Source organism: Notolabrus celidotus, chromosome 16, assembly GCF_009762535.1.
Source record: "Notolabrus celidotus isolate fNotCel1 chromosome 16, fNotCel1.pri, whole genome shotgun sequence".
Lineage (NCBI taxonomy): Eukaryota > Metazoa > Chordata > Actinopteri > Labriformes > Labridae > Notolabrus > Notolabrus celidotus.
The window spans coordinates 3,298,128-3,317,076 of record NC_048287.1 but is presented as its reverse complement, the minus strand read 5'-3'; the positions used below and the strand labels follow the sequence as shown (position 1 = coordinate 3,317,076).

The 18,949-nt window shown below is 40.6% G+C and overlaps 1 protein-coding gene across 4 annotated transcripts in view; it reads left to right on the top strand.

The window, feature by feature from the left end:
• The window catches only part of trappc9 (trafficking protein particle complex 9), a 388,126-nt gene that overhangs the window by 311,586 nt on the left and 57,591 nt on the right, over positions 1-18,949 (top strand). The window contains exon 22 of one of the 4 annotated variants that reach the window (XM_034704886.1): positions 4,728-4,750. The exons of the other annotated variants lie outside the window; for them this stretch is intronic. Within the exon in view, the coding sequence (XP_034560777.1) occupies positions 4,728-4,735 (8 nt within the window). The 3' untranslated portion in view covers positions 4,736-4,750. Of the gene's footprint in view, positions 1-4,727; positions 4,751-18,949 lie in introns of those variants that run through there. 4 annotated transcript variants of the gene reach the window in all.

Below are 18,949 nucleotides of genomic sequence, written 5' to 3'. Positions count from 1 at the left end.
TAGACATGCCAGGGAAACATATTTCAGGTAGAGAACCATTAAAAAGTCAATTTTGCATGATGTGTCACCTTTAACAGGCAGAAACCTCCAGCAGGACCAGACTCATGTTAGACACACATCTGCTGAGACCAAGTTGGGGTCGGAAATTCAGAGGTCTGTTCGCCACATGATAGGTGAATATTTGTACTGAAATAGTCCCTTTATTAATAAAGTACTGCTACTTAAAATATCAATAAATATAAATAAAGTACTGCTTCATTTTCACTGCGCTTCGGTACAGCTGCAGTGTCTTTCTGCTGCTGCACCGCTGTCTGCATGTCGTAGCTCAGTGTGGTTGGGCTCAAACACGCACATGCATGAACGCAATGATATTACTCATTAAAAAAGTCTGAAAGAGTCCAAATTCTTTGTAGTATTTTGGAAATCGAAGCTGTTGAAACATGTGGTTGATGTTTGTCAGATGTATGAAATAATGAACATCAATGGGGGTGAATCCATACGTCATACAAACGAGAGCAGTGAGATCCAGCCGATCATACATCTCATCTCTCTCAGCTGAGTTAACACAGTCCTCTGCTCCGCCACAAGATATACAACTTAGACAAAGCCATACTACACCTGTCTGCAACCCCTCTGTGAGATTGATGCACATGCATTCCTCTTTTCCTCTGCATCCTCAGCCATCACACTCTCCAGTCTGTTAAATCATCCTGAGGTTGTGACTCAGTGGGGCCATTATTGCATTATACTCCTGCTTAATGCAACACTACAATTTTAATGAGTGGTTATATTTAGTAGGAACCATATTTTACCAATTTGCATATTTTAACAGCAACAGCTGGGGAATCTCCTGCCTTCCTCTGGGCTCGCCTGCAGCACATGTCTCATGTGAAGGTGAAAAAAGGTGTCATGAAATGATCTTGTATTTTTGGTGATACACATTCCCATGAATGCATGAATCCATGAATCCAAATGCAGCAGGGGTAGGAGGTATATGATTACTTCCTTTGTCTTTTGCTGTGTCATGAATATTGACCCAGGAAATAAAGCCTCACTGTGCTGTGTTGACCTGGAAGAACTCAAAGGTTTGTGAAGGACATTTATTCTGTGCCATGAACAGCTAGTGAAATGGCAGAACAAGCCTGCTTCATTTAGCCATCTGAACAGAGCCGGTCCTAACCATTTTGGTGCTCTAGGCAAGATTTCAACTGTTGCCCTTTGTATTGTAAACCAGCGGCAACCTACGGCCGCGAGAATTGAAGCCCATGTGGAAGTGTTAAAAACTGCAGTTCTTTGAGGATCTGCTTGAGGCTGGCTCCGGAAGTACCGGAAACCACATACACACCCATTCAAAAAAGCCGATCTTTACAGCAGAAATAAACATGTTTACAGCCTGGTACAAAGTGTAGTGTAGTCTGGATAGCTCATTTCTCGATCGGCACACACTGTACGGGGTGAATTTATTTATAACACAGCAGTTTCGAAGATATTTAGATTACGACTTTTCCATTATGAGACTCACAGCTGACTTGATTGACAGGCAGGAACACCGTAGCTGTTAGCTACGGGCTCAAACCCCGCCTCTTTACCTCACACTCGCTCGACAGAAGTTTGGTTAAAGGTGACATATCATGCAAAATGGACTTTTTAATGGTTCTTTACCTGAAATATGTGTCCCTGGCATGTCTACAAACCCCCCGAAAATGAAAAAAATCCATTCTGCCCCTGTTCTGATTTCTCCACCTTTCTGTAAATGTGTGTGAAACGAGCCGTTTCAGACTTCCGTGTTTTTGTTACGTAACAACAATATCCGGTCTGTCACAGAGTCAGAGCTCGGAGCTTGTTCAGCCCATAGACTGTATAAAATAATACTGAATCCCTCCTCTGTTTTTCATTCCCTGCACAAATGTGTGCTAACAAGGAGCTTAGGAGGGAGGCATGCTAGTTGTAGGCTGTCTTAATAAACACAAAGGTCGGTTTTACTCCCCACGTCTGCAGATTTGAAGATCTAGTGGATGATTTTTATTTATCATGGATAAGTGCTAGCACTAGTTAGCATAGCTACATAGCTACATGTCGTAGCTGTAGCTGTGTACCAAGACACACGTCGACATACTGACAAATAAAACAACAAGTAACACAGAATCTGTGACCAATCCTTCAGAAAAGGTCCCGCTGCCTTTCTGGCAGAGGTCGGTTTTACTCCCCACGTCTGCAGATTTGAAGATCTAGTGGATGATTTTTACTTATCATAGATAAGTGCTAGCGCTAGTTAGCATAGCCACATAGCTACATGTTCGTAGCTGTGTACCAAGACACACGTCTACATACTGATAAATAAAACAACAAGAAACACTAAATCTATGACCAATCGTTCAGAAAGGTCCTGCTGCAGGCGCCTCTCCGTCAGGATCAGATTCTGGATCAGATTCAGAGGGTTGAAGTAATGCTATCTGTGAGCAGACATGTATATTCAGCCAACATGTAAACATTAGATCAACGTGCTGGACAGCCGAGGCACATCCACTTCCTGAGGGGGCGTGGTCAGAGAGAAAACAGAGTGTTCTGAGGAGGACTGAAGAAGAGGGTTTTTCAGGCAGACCAAAATCTGATTTCAAAGTGTTTTTTTGAGCATAAACTTTAAAGACATGTTTTGGGGACCTCTTAGACCAATATATATTGATGAAAAAAGCGTGATATGTCACCTTTAAGTTCAGCATTTCCAATATGGCTGCTACTGACAATCGGCTTCAAAACAGCGCTTCAGAGACAGATGGCGACATCACGGAGACTATGTCCATTATTTATACAGACTATGATTGTAACCAACTCCACCAACAATCACATCACATATACACTTAAAGAAAACTGACATCCAGCTTTATGTTTTACAGGTTTCCTTTGTTTTAAGATAAAAAAATGACCTCTAAAAGAACATTAATAAAATAGTAACACTGATATTTAGCAGGAAAAAATATATACAATTACAAATAACATAATGTAATCATAGTAGTAGAATTTATTCAGTCATTATATAACACTGTGTATACTTATTTTAATAATTTTCAAGTCATTACACTCATTTTCACAGTGCAGACAATTTCAGCAAAGCAACAGTAATGTATGAAGTGATGACTGAAAAGGCAGAAGCAAAATGCTTATTGAAGCCTAGCCTACATTTTCTATCTAATTAAGCTAACAGGTTCCAAAGTGTAAAGAAAAAAACAACAAAACAAAACAAAAACAGTAAATCATGAACACTTAAAGACTTCAAACAATGATCTAAAAACCATTTCTTTATAAGCCAAAAGTGAATCAAAGGCTTTTAAATTCATACTGGCATCACTCCACAATTTCACCCCAAATTTTAGTAGATAAAATAATTTTATTTTTCCTATTATTTTCCTATTTTCTTCCTCACACATTTAGGGTGCAAGCTATGGACGGATGGGGCCCCTAGCATTTGCCTATACTGCCTATGCCACGCGCCGGCCCTGCGTTTGAGGTTACGCAAAGAGTAACCGACACAAGCTTTTTACATTAGTAGGCCAGTAGTTGATGTGTGGAAAAAACTGCAGGCAGACTTTGCTAGTCAGACTACCAAACAATAGCAAAAGATGTTTGACCATCATTAAATCTCTTTTTAAAGCAACATAACTTGACGGACACCTGTCACATTGACAAACAACCTTACAAACAGCTTTACCTTCATGCACCTTGTGTGCAGGTTCTTTTGTTTACAAAGTTTGACAGGTTCAGGTGAAGATTTATGCAGATCTCTTCAGGGTCTGGGTGGATAGTGAATGGCTCTGCAGGGAGTGTTAAGAACACACAAAGTGTGCAATGAATTAGCATGCCGTGCATAAATAAAATGCTAATGTTTGCAAGCTAATGAGCCCCACTGAAATGTGTCATTCCTGAGAGTCACTTGTGGTCTCAAACTTTAAATATAATCTCATATGTTTAACGCTGCATTTGGCCATAGAAGAACATCTGATTATTTATATCGATGTTAATATATGTGGTTCTTGGTCTTCTGATTTTCCCCAATCATCCTTTATTTAGCCGTGGGGGTGTTATTGTGATACAATAAAACACAGCTCCTCATGTGAGAACCTCTGCAACACAGGGTCACTTCTCAAGGAGGACTTTTAATGAGTCCTTGAAACCTGAGCAGCAGTACAGTTTAAAAAGTTTTAAGGTAAGCTTGGATGTAACCTGGCGGATTTTCTTGTTGTGCATTTTAAACATCTGTTGGAATTATTCACCCATATTTTGAGAGTGCTTGGGAAAAAACACATGAATAATTCAACAGCACAGGGTGGCTGTGGTTGGCCTAATGAGATTTTTGGGGGAGATTGTGCTCACTGACTCATCCTGGGCGAACGGAGAGTAAAAGAAGGAGGGTGTGAAGGTGAGCAAGAAAGAGGTGTTTAGGATTGCGCCCTGAGTCTTAGCTGTAATTCCAGGGAAATTCAAGGGGCTAAATGTAATTATGGTGCTGTAGACACAGGGAGCTGGGGATGAAGCACGGGCCACATGGTATTATCCAAAGTTATCCAGAGAGTCTTTTCAAATACTGAGGGCTCTACTACAGCTTTACTGCAGAGATGTAAAAACATGGTAAAGCTGATTTACATGCCCAGAGCTCAAGAGATGTGAGGATGTAACTGCTGGAAAAATACACAATCACTTCTTGCACTGATTTGCTTGTTTTTTTTAAACAGAACTGTAAGCAGAAGTACGAGTGAAGGAGTCAAAGGAGCTTTAAAAAAGTACAATATCAATGAGTGATCTCCAGTGCACCAAAAAGATCTCCAAAAGCAACAAATGAACAAACACATATATAAAAATAAAAAACTCTTGGATGTTAATATGCAACGTGGACTAAACTTTCAAACGTTCACCTTTTAGTTGTCTTGGAGTTCCAGTCATGTGTTATGTAGCGCAGCCCTCTGCCACTAGCCGTAGCTCTGCCATAAAGCTCTGCTACCTGGATGTAATCAGGCACAGATGACAGATGACATCTTGTAGTGCAGCGCAGTTTGGAAGTATTTGATCCAGAAAATGGAGACAAACTTGTATGTAGGCAGCGTCCGGTTAACTGAACTGGACCAACGTGTAGCACGCACAGGCATGTGGACGTCAACCTGCAGGGAGGACCAAAGGCTGGTGATACCAGCTCTGCTAGCATGAGCCACACTTAACAAAACAATTTGACATCTCTGACGGGCAGACTATGTTACCCCTTTTCCACCGAGGCAGTTTCAGGGCCAGTTCTGAGCTGGGGCTCAATTAAGAACCAGTTTTTTTTATTTCGACCGGCTAGGAAAACAGGTTCCAGAGCAGCACCAACTCTTTACTGGTCTAGAACCGCAAACCGCTTACGACAGGGGCAAGGGGCGGGGGGGTGAGGGATGAAGTCGCCGACTACCAGTTAAAAGTTTAGACACACCTTCTCATTCAACGGTTTTTATTTATTTACATTTTTTCAACATTGTAGATTAATACTGAAGACATCAAAACTATAAAATAATCTGGTTTTGCCATAATCTGGATTACAACAGTAGTCAAATAGGGCTATCCATTGTGTACTAACCCTACCTCTTAACAACACAACTGATGGTCTCAAACACATTAAGAAGGGAAGTCATTCTACAAATGAACTCTTGACAAGGCTCATGTTCATTAGAAACCATTCCAGGAGACCACTTCATGAAGCAGACTGAGAGAATACCAAGAGTGTGCAAAGCTGTCATGAAGGAAAAAGGGGGCTACTTTACAGAATCTAAAATATAAAACAGATTCTGCTTTGTTTAACACTTTTTTGTTCCTTCAATAATTCCATATATGTTCTTTCATAGTTTGATGTCTTCAGTATTAATCTACAGTGTTTACAATCATTACAATAAATACAAACCCTTGAATGAGAAGGTGTTTTTAAACTTTTGACTGGTAGTGTAAAGCACCACAAGTAGCACAGAAGTTTTGGTAAAGTTGGATAAGTTCCCTCGTGTGATTACGAAAAAGCCAGCAAGCATGCTACATTGTCCGCCATTGTTGTTAGTGTGAGGGAATGTTTGTACTAGTGCTGCTGGGAAAAGCGGTCACTTGGAAGTGACGTCATGACGTGGCTCTTCCATGGGCTCGAGCGGGTGGAAAAACAAACCGGTGCTGAATTGGTTTGCAAGTTCAACCAGCTCCGAACCAGCACGGAACTACAATCAGGTTTGTGTTGGTCGAAAAGAGGTATCTGATACAAATAATAATAATAACTGATATTTATAGAGCGCCTTTTCAAGAAACCCAAGGTTGCTTCACAGGGTCAGGTAGGGGGTCTGGGGGGTAGGTGGTGATATCTAATGGGGAAAGGCCTTATGGAAAAGGTGCGTTTTGATTGCTTTCTTAAAACTGTCCAGGGTTGGGGCGCTGTTCAGCTGATGTCTGAGTAGTTGCTTATAGTGGTTGGAAGGTGATAGAGAGAGATGGATGGAGACAAATAATGCATATTATCAGACCATGATCATGATCTGTCCTTCCACCCACCGTTATGTGGAATATAAGATCTATCTACGATAAGGTGGATGAGCTAACCCAGCACCAGAGGGAATACTGGCAGAGTAGCATCATGCTAACAGAGCTAACACCGGACACGAATGCCACATTGGAAGGATTTCACCTGCTTTGGGCGGACAGGATACAGGAGAACAAGACTGAACACACTGGTGAAGAAGGCCAGCTCAGTCCTGGACCCTGTGGAGGTGGTGGCTGACAGGAGGATTATGGCCAATCTGTCTTCTTTGATGAACATTTCTTTTTTTAGATATATATTCTGATAGATTAGATATATATTGACATAGAGTGGTCTAGACCTCCTATGTTTGTAAAAGCGTCTTGAGATAACGTTTGTTGTGATTTGGCGCTATACAAATAAAGATTGATTGATTGATTGATTGATTGATGTAACTATAACTATCTACTTGTTGAATTCCATCAAACCATTGCCCCTGGCTTTACCATTGGATCACTTGGTGGGTTTATTTTTTACCTCGAAAACTGTCTGGTGATATAACAAACACTCACAGCTGTTGCAGAAATATTCTGCTCTTGCAAATTGACTCTCAGCTCAAGAAATGCACTTTTCCTCCTCCTTTCTTCACTGTAGCTAATTACGTCCTGCTGCATTTATGCAACAGCTCCAGCACAGAAGTACAAAGTAAAATGTCTGGAGAAAGAAAGAGTAGTTATGTTAGATGCAAGCGGATTTGGTTGGCTACCCTGATACAAAGGTTTACAGAGAAACAGTGAAAAATCCAGCATTTTATAATCTGCTAGAAAAAAAAAGATCAATATAAACCTGCGTCCACTCAAACATGTCAAATTATACACTGTTACAGAATGAACTTCAGATTGGTATAAAAATAGTTTTACATACTCCAGTTACATTTGTATTTGTGCAGTGCAGTTAAAGGTGACATATCACACTTTTTCCATCAACATATGTTGGTCTAAGAGGTCCCCAAAACATGTCTTTAAAGTTTATGCTCAAAAAAACACTTTGAAATCAGATTTTGGCATGCCTGAAAAACCCTCTTCTTCAGCCCTCCTCAGAACACTCTGTTTTCTCTCTGATCACGCCCCCTCAGGAAGTGGATGTGCCTCGGCTCTCCAGCACGTTGATCTAATGTTTACATGTTGGCTGAATATACACGGCTGCTCAGAGATCACGTTACTTCAACCCTCTGAATCTGATCCTGACGGAGAGGCACCTGCAGCAGGACCTTTCTGAAGGATTGGTCACAGATTTAGTGTTTCTTGTTGTTTTATTTGTCAGTATGTCGACGTGTGTCTTGGTACACAGCTACAGCTACAGCTATGAACATGTAGCTATGTGGCTATGCTAATTAGCGCTAGCACTTATCCATGACAAATAGAAATCATCCACTAGATCTTCAAATCTGCAGACGTGGGGAGTAAAACCGACCTCTACCAGAAAGGCAGCGGGACCTTTTCTGAAGGATTGGTCACAGATTCTGTGTTTCTTGTTGTTTTATTTGTCAGTATGTCGACATGTGTCTTGGTACACAGCTACAGCTGCGACATGTAGCTATGTAGCTATGCTAACTAGCACTAGCACTTATCCATGATAAATAAAAATCATCCACTAGATCTTCAAATCTGCAGACATGGGGAGTAAAACCAACCTTTGTGTTTATTAAGACAGCCTACAACTAGCATGCCTCCCCCCTAAGCTCCTTGTTAGCACACACATTTGTGCAGGTAATGAAAAACGGAGGAGGGATTCAGTATTATTTTATACAGTCTATGGGCTGAACAAGCTCCGAGCTCTGACTCCGTGACAGACCGGATATTGTTGTTACGTAACAAAAACACTGAAGTCTGAAACGGCTGGTTTCACACACATTTACAGAAAGGTGGAGAAATCAGAACAGGGGCAGAATGGATTTTTTTCATTCTCGGGGGGTTTGTAGACATGCCAGGGACACATATTTCAGGTAGAGAACCATTAAAAAGTCCATTTTGCATGATATGTCACCTTTAAGGCAACACTTGGCATGCAGCATACCTAGGATTAAAAAGGGTTCATGCCACTCACGGCTAATCACATGCATCGCCACCTGTGCTCTTCTGGCCGTGACATGGCTGGTTAGTAAATGGTCAGAGCGAAGAAGCTCCTCCCAAGAGAAAGCTAATATTCCAATTTCTGTTAACACCACTTTAAAAAATTCAATCAACTTTTACACTTTATCCCATCATGCTCTCCCCATAGCTGCAGATTTGTGGCAGCATTTAATCAAGGTAACTAGATTAATCTGGTGTACGTACTCCCATGTCGACGAGGCAGTCACTTACATTAGACTGCAGATGGAAACAGCACCTGTCAGCTCTATAGTAAGGTAATCTCTTAAAGGGGAAACCCTGCTGATCTGGGGAGAGGTGAGAAGAAACTTAAAATCCTAAAAGTACATTTGAAATATTAGAAATAATTCTGCAGGACTCCTCAACATTATGTGTTGACTGCAAAGCGTGGCAGAAATAGCTTCGCACATGACTCTGGTTCAGTGTGACAGTGTGCTTTCTGACAAGCTCAGAGCTGACAGGCAGCAGAAGGTGCAAAGCATTCTCCATTTGACAGCAAAGTGGCAGAGTGTTAATCACTTGGGCATTTCCTAGCAGCAGCAGGGTCCATGTTATAAGTCCTCCATATAAAATCTTTATTTTGTGATGTTTCTTTACTGCTGGATAGTACAAACAAAAAGTGAAAATCTGTTGAATGTAAGTGAGCTTCTGTCCATCATAACACCTTCCATTGAAACATCTTAGGTTCGATACCTCAACAATTTCCTGCATGTCCTCCCCCACTCTCTACTCCCCACATCTCCTGTCTCTCAGCTGTCCTGTCCAATAAAGGCGAAGACGGCCCAAAAATATAACTTTCAAAATAAAAACATTGCAGCCAATGTGCTGACAGTTATAGCTACTCAAACTTATTTATGTGATTTTATTCATTTAATAAATACTGGAAGCTTCACTCTCCGCCCCCTGACCCAGTCACAAAACTTGTTTTTGCTTTCTGTCTAAAAATGTGAAAGAAGAGTTTTAGATACGTTGCTCCTGCAGCCTAGAGCCTGCTGCAGGAGAGTTTGGGTTTGAGGGAGCCGGTCTCTTTGAATGTTTTAAAAAGCAGACTGAAGGCATTGGAGGAGGATGCATCAGCTTGTGGAAGCTTTGACTGATGACTTCCTGTTGTTTGATCCATGATATGTTGTCATGTTTTAGAATCTTGTGTTGTTTGTCTGTAACTTTGTTAGAACGTGCTGCTGCTGATCTCAGCCAGGACACACTTGTAAAAGAGATTCTTAATCTTAATGAGGTTTTCCTGGTTAGATACATTTAAAGAGATAAACTTACTGTGTAGGTGTCAAGTCATTCAGAAGACTGAGTGCTTCAAACTCAGAAGCTGTACCAGATATTTGACTGTTTCTAATTTATTGAGCAAGCTTGTTTTCCCTGATCATTTGTTTCAGTTGATTTCATATTATTCTGATACTGCCAGCTATTTTTGTATTTTTTTGCCACAGGTGGTTACAGGTTACTGCTGATTTCTGGTTGGAGTGTTTTTAGTTAAATGAATCAGTGACATATCAGTCCCTCCAGGAAGTTGCGATTTCGCGATCGCAACTATCAACGCAAATTCAACCAATCAGCGCGATTTTTTTGCGGCCCTGCAATTTTTTACAATCACCGCAACTTTCCCGCAAATTTGACCAATTACCTAAATCTCAGCCCCTGTACGTCATCGGTTTTGTCATCAATTTGACTTCCTTGGAACATAAACATAAGTCCTCACTTGATCGGCACTTGTCAACAACAAAACACGCACAGAGAACGGGTGAAGAGAGAGGACAGCAGGCAGGACAAGTGACCATGACAACGTTATTATTTATAGATTGAGGGGCTCAGTGTTAGCTTGGTCTCTACCTGCAGCAGGTGTGCTTTATGAACCAGCTCTCCTCACCTCCATGCATCTGTCTCATCTTCATTGAGGATTTTTACCCCCGGTGTGCGTTAGTGACAAAGACACAACCGGGGGACGTCTGTTTAATATTTGATGTTTGACGTTGTTGCCGTGGTTATCGTAAAAAGCTCTGCATCTACAGCTTGATTTAATCCAGTTTGGTGAAACATCAGACACATTCAGTAAGTTTTGATCAACTCCTTGTCATCAAAGATGCAGATTCATTTCAGAGTGCCGTGAACTGACTGTGCATCAGTCGCTGCGAGGTGCATTCAGGGACCGTCGTAAATGTGCAATACAGTCCTTTCATGGCATTTTTCTGTGAATCAAGAGAATCAAAATACAGTCAGTGGCCACATCAAGAATGTTTTCTAAAAACAACTGTAATTTAGCATATTTACTTAACCCTGAGATGTTATTGGGGGAAAAAAGCAAAAAAAAAACAATCGCAACTTTCATCGCAATTTTTTCAAAAAGCTGTCGCAAATTCAGGCTTTTTGGGACGCAACAATAACAAACAAATCCAGCGAAATCCTGGAGGGACTGACATATGATCAGTCACGGCTTTTCATTAACAAATTCATGTTATGCTGATTGTCCTCATGGCCAACTTCTGAAAGTGCTTGTGTTTGCAGAATCTTTGGCCATCACAAACTCAATCAGACTTTATTTGTGAAGCGCTTTTCATACAATGACATTGTAACACAAAGTGCTGTACATAAAAACACCTAAAAATAGAATAAGTAATAATAAAAAAAAGCCACAACCCCAAAACCCACCCCACAATCCTAAGGCTAAGAACACAATTGATGCAACTTTATTTTATTTGTATAGCGCATTTCATACACGAGGGCAACTCAATGTGCTTTACATTAAAACATTAAAAGCATTGGAAACATTCAGACAAGAGCACAATTAAAATGACAAATATAATAAAACAGAAAAGATAAGGAAAATTAGAAATATATTAAAAATGACATTACATTTTTAATTTAAAGTGGGTTAAAATAATCTAAGATAGGAAGGCAGTGTCAAATAAAAAAGTCTTAGTCTTTGATTTAAAAGAGGTGAGAGTTGGAGCAGACTTGCAGCTTTCAGGGAGTGTGTTCCAGATATGTGGTGCATAATGACTAAACGCTGCTTCACCGTGTTTCCTTCTGACTCTTGGGACTGAAAGCAGACCAGTACCTGATGACCTCAGAGGTCCAGATGGTTCATACAGTAGCAGCAGATCAGCAATGTATTTTGGGCCTAAACCATTCAGGTCTTTATAAACCATCAGCAGGATTTTAAAGTCTATTCTCTGACAGACAGGAAGCCAGTGTAAGGATCTAAGAACTGGAGTGATGTGGTCTACTTTGTTGGTCCTTGTTAGGACTCGAGCAGCAGCATTCTGGATGAGCTGCAGCCGTCTGATGGACTTTTTAGGGAGTCCTGTAAAGACCCCGTTACAGTAGTCTAGTCTGCTAAAGATAAATGCATGGAGGAGTTTTTCTGCATCCTGCTGAGACATAAGTCCTTTAATCCTTGATATATTCTTAAGGTGATAGTAGGCGGACTTTGTAATGGTCTTAATGTGGCTGCTGAAATTAAGGTCTGAGTCTATGATTACACCAAGGTTTCTGGCTTGGTTTGAACATTTCATCATTGCAGATTGGAGCTGAGCAGTAACCTTTAACCTTTCTTCCTTGGCTCAAAAAACATTGATGCAATGATAATAGTAATAATAATAAAAATACAATAAATACAAATTAAAAAATAAATAAATAAGTTGTAGGAATGAACTGAGGAAACGCTGTCAGATATCTTAATGAGGAAACACTGGAGGAAACATAAGATGTTAAAACTCAACACAGGAAGTTAAACTCACCAAAATAAAATACATTTCTAAGATTATAAAACACTAAAATATTAAACCCTCAAAAGAAAATAAGATGCTATACTTAAAATGAATAAATAAATGAATAAAATAAAATGACAATGACTAAAATTTGAACTAAATAAATAAATAAATAAAGTAAGGTGAAATAAAACTCAGTTTAAAGTGAGACTAAAAGGTCGGTCTTGAGTTTGCTTTTAAAACTGTTTATACTCTGTGCAGTTCTTAAGTGTAAAAATGGAGTGATGTAATCTTTCCTATTGCTATAATAGGTAGGTTGAACTGTTATCCTTAGCTTTCTAAACATGCTTCATTGATCATAAATATTAGCAGCACAGAGCAGCATTAGTGTGAGCATCTTTTCTCCACAGAGACTCTCCAGTCCTCATTTATCTGCAGACCTCCTGCTCCGCTGAACCTTTAGTCTCTGCTCGTCCTCTGGTTTAGGCGTAATTAAAAACTCTATATGCACTTTCACTCTCCGCTAATAGCCCTGGGATTGTGGGGCCACTCAAGCATCCACACACAAACGTCAGGTAGCACACTATCAGTGTTTTTATTCACAGTGTTTGATGCTCAGTTTCCTCCTCACAGCCCTGTGACACAGATGCTCTGTCTTCCATTACATTTGACTCAAATACTCTGATCTCGTTAGGTTTTCATTTTCTTGACATATTCATTCTTTCATTGATCGAGTAATAAGAGTCCTTCCTCTGTCCTTCGTTCAGTTATTACATATTACAAGTATTTATCTAGGCTCTGCGGTTTGAGTGTCTGCACTGACTCCTGGATCTGAATCCCTCAAAAGACAAGGGTTAACGAGCACTTTGCGATGACAGCTACACAATTTGTAAGTTATGTATTGGTCTCTATGAAAGACAAAATATTCTGCTGCGCTTTCTGTTCTTTGGTTAGAATCCGATATGATTGTACGTCTGTGAGTGCGTGTGAATGTGTACTAGCATGGGACTCATAACATCAACTCCTCTTTGGAAATGAATGTAAGAGGATCAACATTAACCAAACTCATTATGCTCCCCTATGCACTCCTCATTCTAAATGATATTAGATTTATATTTACTGGTCAGAGATACATACTAAAGTCATTTTGATATGAGAGTGCTGCCATGGGAAATATGGAGACGATACTGCAACACTTTTGTCTTGACTTTGTTGGAGGGAACTGGGTAAGGACATTACTACTGGGGCACTCAGGGACCTTCAAGGAGGCCAGCTCAGGGACAAGTGTGTAGGGAGTTTCTGAATCACTACACCCTGTTATACACTGACATAGCACATTGAAATGAGGCGGGTAGTACCTCAGTCATGACCTAAATCTTGAGTTCATGTTTTTATAGTAAAGCTAATGGAGCAGCAGATGTTCAGTGGTAAGGTAGGTCGCCTCTCAATCGTAAGGTCAGGGGTCCTGCTGTCCAAATGCCAAAGTGTCCTTGGGCAAGACACTTGATCCTGAACCTCCCCCTGTGCTGTGCAATCAATGTGTGAATGGGATTAGTTAATACCAAGCGGCAACCTCTGGTCTAAAAATATGAGTCCAATGCGGGAGTGCTAAGAACTGCAGTTCATCGAGGATCCGCTTGAGGCTGGCTCCAGAAGTACTGGAAACCACATACACACCAATTCAAAGAAGACGATCTTTACAGCAGAAATAAACATGTTTTTTTTTTGTTTTTTTTATTACACAAAATTATAATACAACAACACAACTCTGACTGGACAAGGTCTAAACATACAAACAAATATACATACAAACAAATAAACTTGATAACCTACAACAGGACAAGACATGGGAGCAAGGGGTGGAGCGTAAATATTGTTCAGTGTATAGATAAAGAAAATTGAAAAATAAATAAATAAATAAAATGTATACATTCATGTTCATTCAAGAATTCATGGGGTTTAAAACTCAGGTCAAGTATCAATAGGAGCCATCAAGGTCTTTTATCCATCACTGATAAAATAAAATTCAAAGAGCCTCTGTGGCCACTGCCTGGATCTACAAGTGCTGATGCTGCTTGCTCCATAGATATCAGTTCTAAATAATCTTTAAGCCAGCTGTCTATATCAAAACATTTTGCCTTTCTTACCTTCCAATTCATTCAAATTGTCCGTTTTACAGATAGAAATGCTAACGTGATCAAGTGTTGTAATTCTGTGGATGTTATTCCATCTATCTTGTTTCCCAGTAGGGCCACTGTAGGACATAATGATATATTAACATCAAATATTTTGCACAAAAAATAAAGAAGAAGAAATAAACATGTTTACTGCCTGGTTCAAAAAAACAGTTTAGTCTGGATATCTCATATTTTTCTAACGCTGCAATTTCAAAGATATTAAGGTTACAAGTCTTCCATTATGAGAGGCACAGCTGACTTAATTGAAAGGTGGGAACACTGTAGCTGTTGGCGAGGAAACACAAAGCCCGCCTCTTTACATCACACTCACTCGACAGGAGTTATGTTGAGTTCAACATTTCCAATAAGGCTGCCGCCGACGATTGGCCTCAAAACAGGGCTTCAAAAACAGAAGGTTCGAAGCCGGCACTCAATTGACAACGTTTTTTTTTGTTTTTCGACTGCGAGTGAACCGGCTCCCGGCCAGGGCAAAAAACGGTTCCAGAGCGGCTCCAACTTTTTGCTGGTCTGGAACCGCGAACCGATTACGTCAGGGGCGGGGGCGGGGTTTACCGTGTTCAAAAACTCAAACCAAACATGTTTCCTCCATTGTCCTGCAGCCAAAAAATAAGAGACTAATGGATTCCAAGACAAAGCAGTGGTCGGCTGAGGAGACAAGCTGCCTTTGTCCGCTATCGTTGTTGTCTTGAGGGAAAGTTTGAGCTAGCGCTGCTGGGAAAAGTGGTCACGTAAATCTGACGTCATGATGTGCCTCTTCCACGGGCTGAAGCGGGTGGAAAAACAAACGGGTGCAGTGTTCATTCACGAGTTTAACCAGCTCTAAACCAGCACGAGCACCAGCCCTGAATTACAACCCAGTTTGCGTTGGTGGAAAAGAAGTATTAATGTTTATTTTTGGAAAATTCTGATTATTCATTTTTCTTCATTCTTATTCGGACAAATAGTTTACAAAACACCATAGAGTACAACAACAAAACAAAAACAAAAACAAAAACAAAGAACAAAAAAAACAAAACCATGCCATGACAAGGAGAGATGCACCCACAATCTTCAATGTAACATACACATACATACATACATACATATCTTCCCCTTACACTTTACTCACACATCTACAGGTGGCTGATATTTGAACACAGATGAAGTACGAGTACCAATAAGTTAAACATTGTATTGACCGGACTCTAGATAGGCCATCCAGGGGTCCCAGGTCTTGTGAAACAGCTTAAAGGGTTTTGTGAGCCTAGCCATTACAGCTGCCAAGAAATGTATTACATCTAAGTGGAATCATGTAGACCCTCCAAACATTATTCAATGGATTAATGAGGTCAGTTCATGTGCTCCTTTGGAGAAAATCACCTGTTCCATCAGAGGTAGCCCACAAAGTATTAATGTTTAGCCCTGAAAGTGGCACAGACGTAGAAATGGTAACAACTTTGGTTTGATCTATCGTTACATCAAATACTTTGCTCCAGACTGAAATGTCTACACAGCGTCTTTGATGCATCACCTTTGGATTTTTAAACATCCATTTGTGCTTCACTGATCATACATCCCATCATGTTGAAATTTGTGGTTCAGCTTGAAAAGCATAGATCTATATCGCTGATACCCTAAGCTTCAGAGAACACCACCATTGAATCAATGGTATGCAAATCTCTTCGACTTCATGTGCACCAGCATGCAGAACATGGTTCATATGTTCCCCTCTACCCATCAACCCGTTGACATTGTACTTGCAGAAGCTTTGTAATCACCATGCTGATGCTAACATTTCATTCTGAGGAATTGTTTGTGTTTTGTTGGTTGAATTGTTTTATCCAACACTCTCCAAACAATACCCAGTAAGATACTAAGTTATTCCCAAAGACAGCTACACTGTAATTTATTTTCCACCATCTGCCATCTCAGCCAATGCAATCAAAATCCTCAGGCAAACAAGTCAATATGCTGTATATCACCCAGTATCACAAATCACAAAACGCCCCAAGGGGATGGAGATGCTCGGTGTAAATACAACATCCTCCATCCTTGGATTCACTGTTCTGAGGACGACCGGCTGCACAAAGTTTTTATCTAAGAGCCCTCCTGCAGTTACACCTGGCATGTTTCTATCACCTTCAGTACGTACGTCTTTTCAGTGCAGCATACTACGGTATGTGATCAAAGGCTGCTATCACTGTCATCATGTCACACTCTATTTTAGTGTTATACGCCAAGTTGTAAAGGTCCAGGCTGTTGTTGTTCTTGTTGCATGTACCCGGGTACCTCCCAGTGGGGTACAGGTGACATGTTGCTGTAGCATGATAATGTGGTTCACCGTGTGCCACCAGAACAATAGCGGGATGTCATTTCACTCTCAGTGACTGGAAGTTGAACCAGACTAATTGCTACATCTTGTCAGAGGTGTGAACTTTGCATTTTTCCTGGCGCTAATTAATTTTGAATAACCTTTCTATACACTATCTTTTTACCCAACATCCCTCTGGAGTGATTCCTCTGTTGCAGGTTTTGGCAGTGTTGCCTGTAGGCCTAACTGTTGAAATAATGATACCAGCAAAGTCATGTTTTTGTACAAATGGTATATTATTTATGACCAGGGCTCCGTCTTGGAATTATTAGTAGAAGAAAATCCCTGTTGTAGGACTTCTGTGGTAAACAGGGGCGAGTATGAGGAGTCTACTGTACACAGATGAGTTTTAGAGCTGGATAAGTCTGAGGGAGGGAAATGTTGACTGGAAGAGAGCGTGCTCAACGAAGACAGTAACATTCTGGCGTGAGCAGCCTTGCCCTCAGGAACTTTGCAGAGCAGTAAACATATTTGTCTTTTGAAACAACAGGAAGTAGCTTTGGTTTACGGATACGCATTTCAAGCCAAAATACTATTCGATAATCATTGGCATCTATTCGATGATTATTCAAATTATCCCCCTATACACACACACCACACAGACATACATACACACACACACATACACACACACACACACACACACACTTGTCCCATTAATGGCCTGTTTGTGTGGCAGTCTTGTTAACCAACAGCAGGACGAGGAGATATCCAGATCATAAATACATAGAGAAAATGTTTGATGAGGTAAAAAATCAAATGAGTAGACAGGTCAGTCTCATAAAGACCTAATACAGTTGATCTTTTTGCAACTAGTGAAGTCTTCTGTGCTTTTTTAAGGTTATCCTGCAATGAGCTCTCTAAGCTAACTAGCCAGCCTCAGGTACAGTCAGTCGCAGCTCAGTGTCACTAATGCAAAGTTATCTGACCATCAGATCAGGGTCCATAAGCAGAAAATGTAGATACCTGAAACATGGAAACTTTAAAGCTAAGGTTGGTAGTCATGGAAAACTAGCATGAATTTGAATATAGCATTTCCTCAAGACTCCGTCTAACCCCTCCCCCCCTCCCCTCGGTGCTCCTCCAAAACGACGCCCCCGCTCACATGCACGAGCGCCGCTGATTCACGACCATATGATGGTGACTGATCCAAACCGGTCCTCAGCACATGGTTTGTGTTTTGCACTACGTCAACTCATGTCTCACTCAGCGGTAAGAAAACACCAAAACATTCTCATAGTGAAAGTTAAAAACACAAACAAACATGAAATGTACGCTCTGCAGGAGGCGGGCAGAACGGCAGGACAGGATTTGATTGGTTTCATCATTTGGCTCCTGATGGCAGGGATTGGTTGGTGTTTTCCCAGGTTTACTCCAGCTGTAGATAGCAGCTTTTTTTTACCTCTTTTTTAAGAACACATTATGTATTGATTACCATCAGGACATAAAGATCATTTTAACCAGTATAACAAAAAGTGGATCTAAATGTGACTACCAACCCTAGCTTTAAGTCTGAAGGTCTGTAAAGAAAAATGTCAACAAAACATTCTGCTTTTCTCACTGGCAGTCATTTAATCAACTTCCAGTGTTAAAAAACGAAGCCAATGCAGAAATGCAACAAATTGTAGTTCCTCCAGTGTCCACTAAGGTCAAAAGCCAAGGAATCCCCTCCTCCCATGTTAAAATGCAGCAGATATAAACATGCTTACATCAGTACCAGAAGGGTTTTGATCAATAGCTAATTTATGTATTCATGACAACTGTACAGAGTTTTTTTTTCATTATTAACCACCTTTTTGGTTCATAAGGTAAGAGACCTGTGCATACATCTGCATAATAAAGAGCTAGGTGGTGAGCTGTAGCGCTTTGAAGCTGTTTGCCAGAAGGCTCAGCTTGATCTCTTTGCCTTTAGATAGACTGATCAAAAGTTAGTCAGAGTCAGATTCCATAATGTGGAGACCACCAATGTTTGGCTTCGTGAGAGGCCAATGGGTGACATCATTCTGCCAAAGTGACCCTGA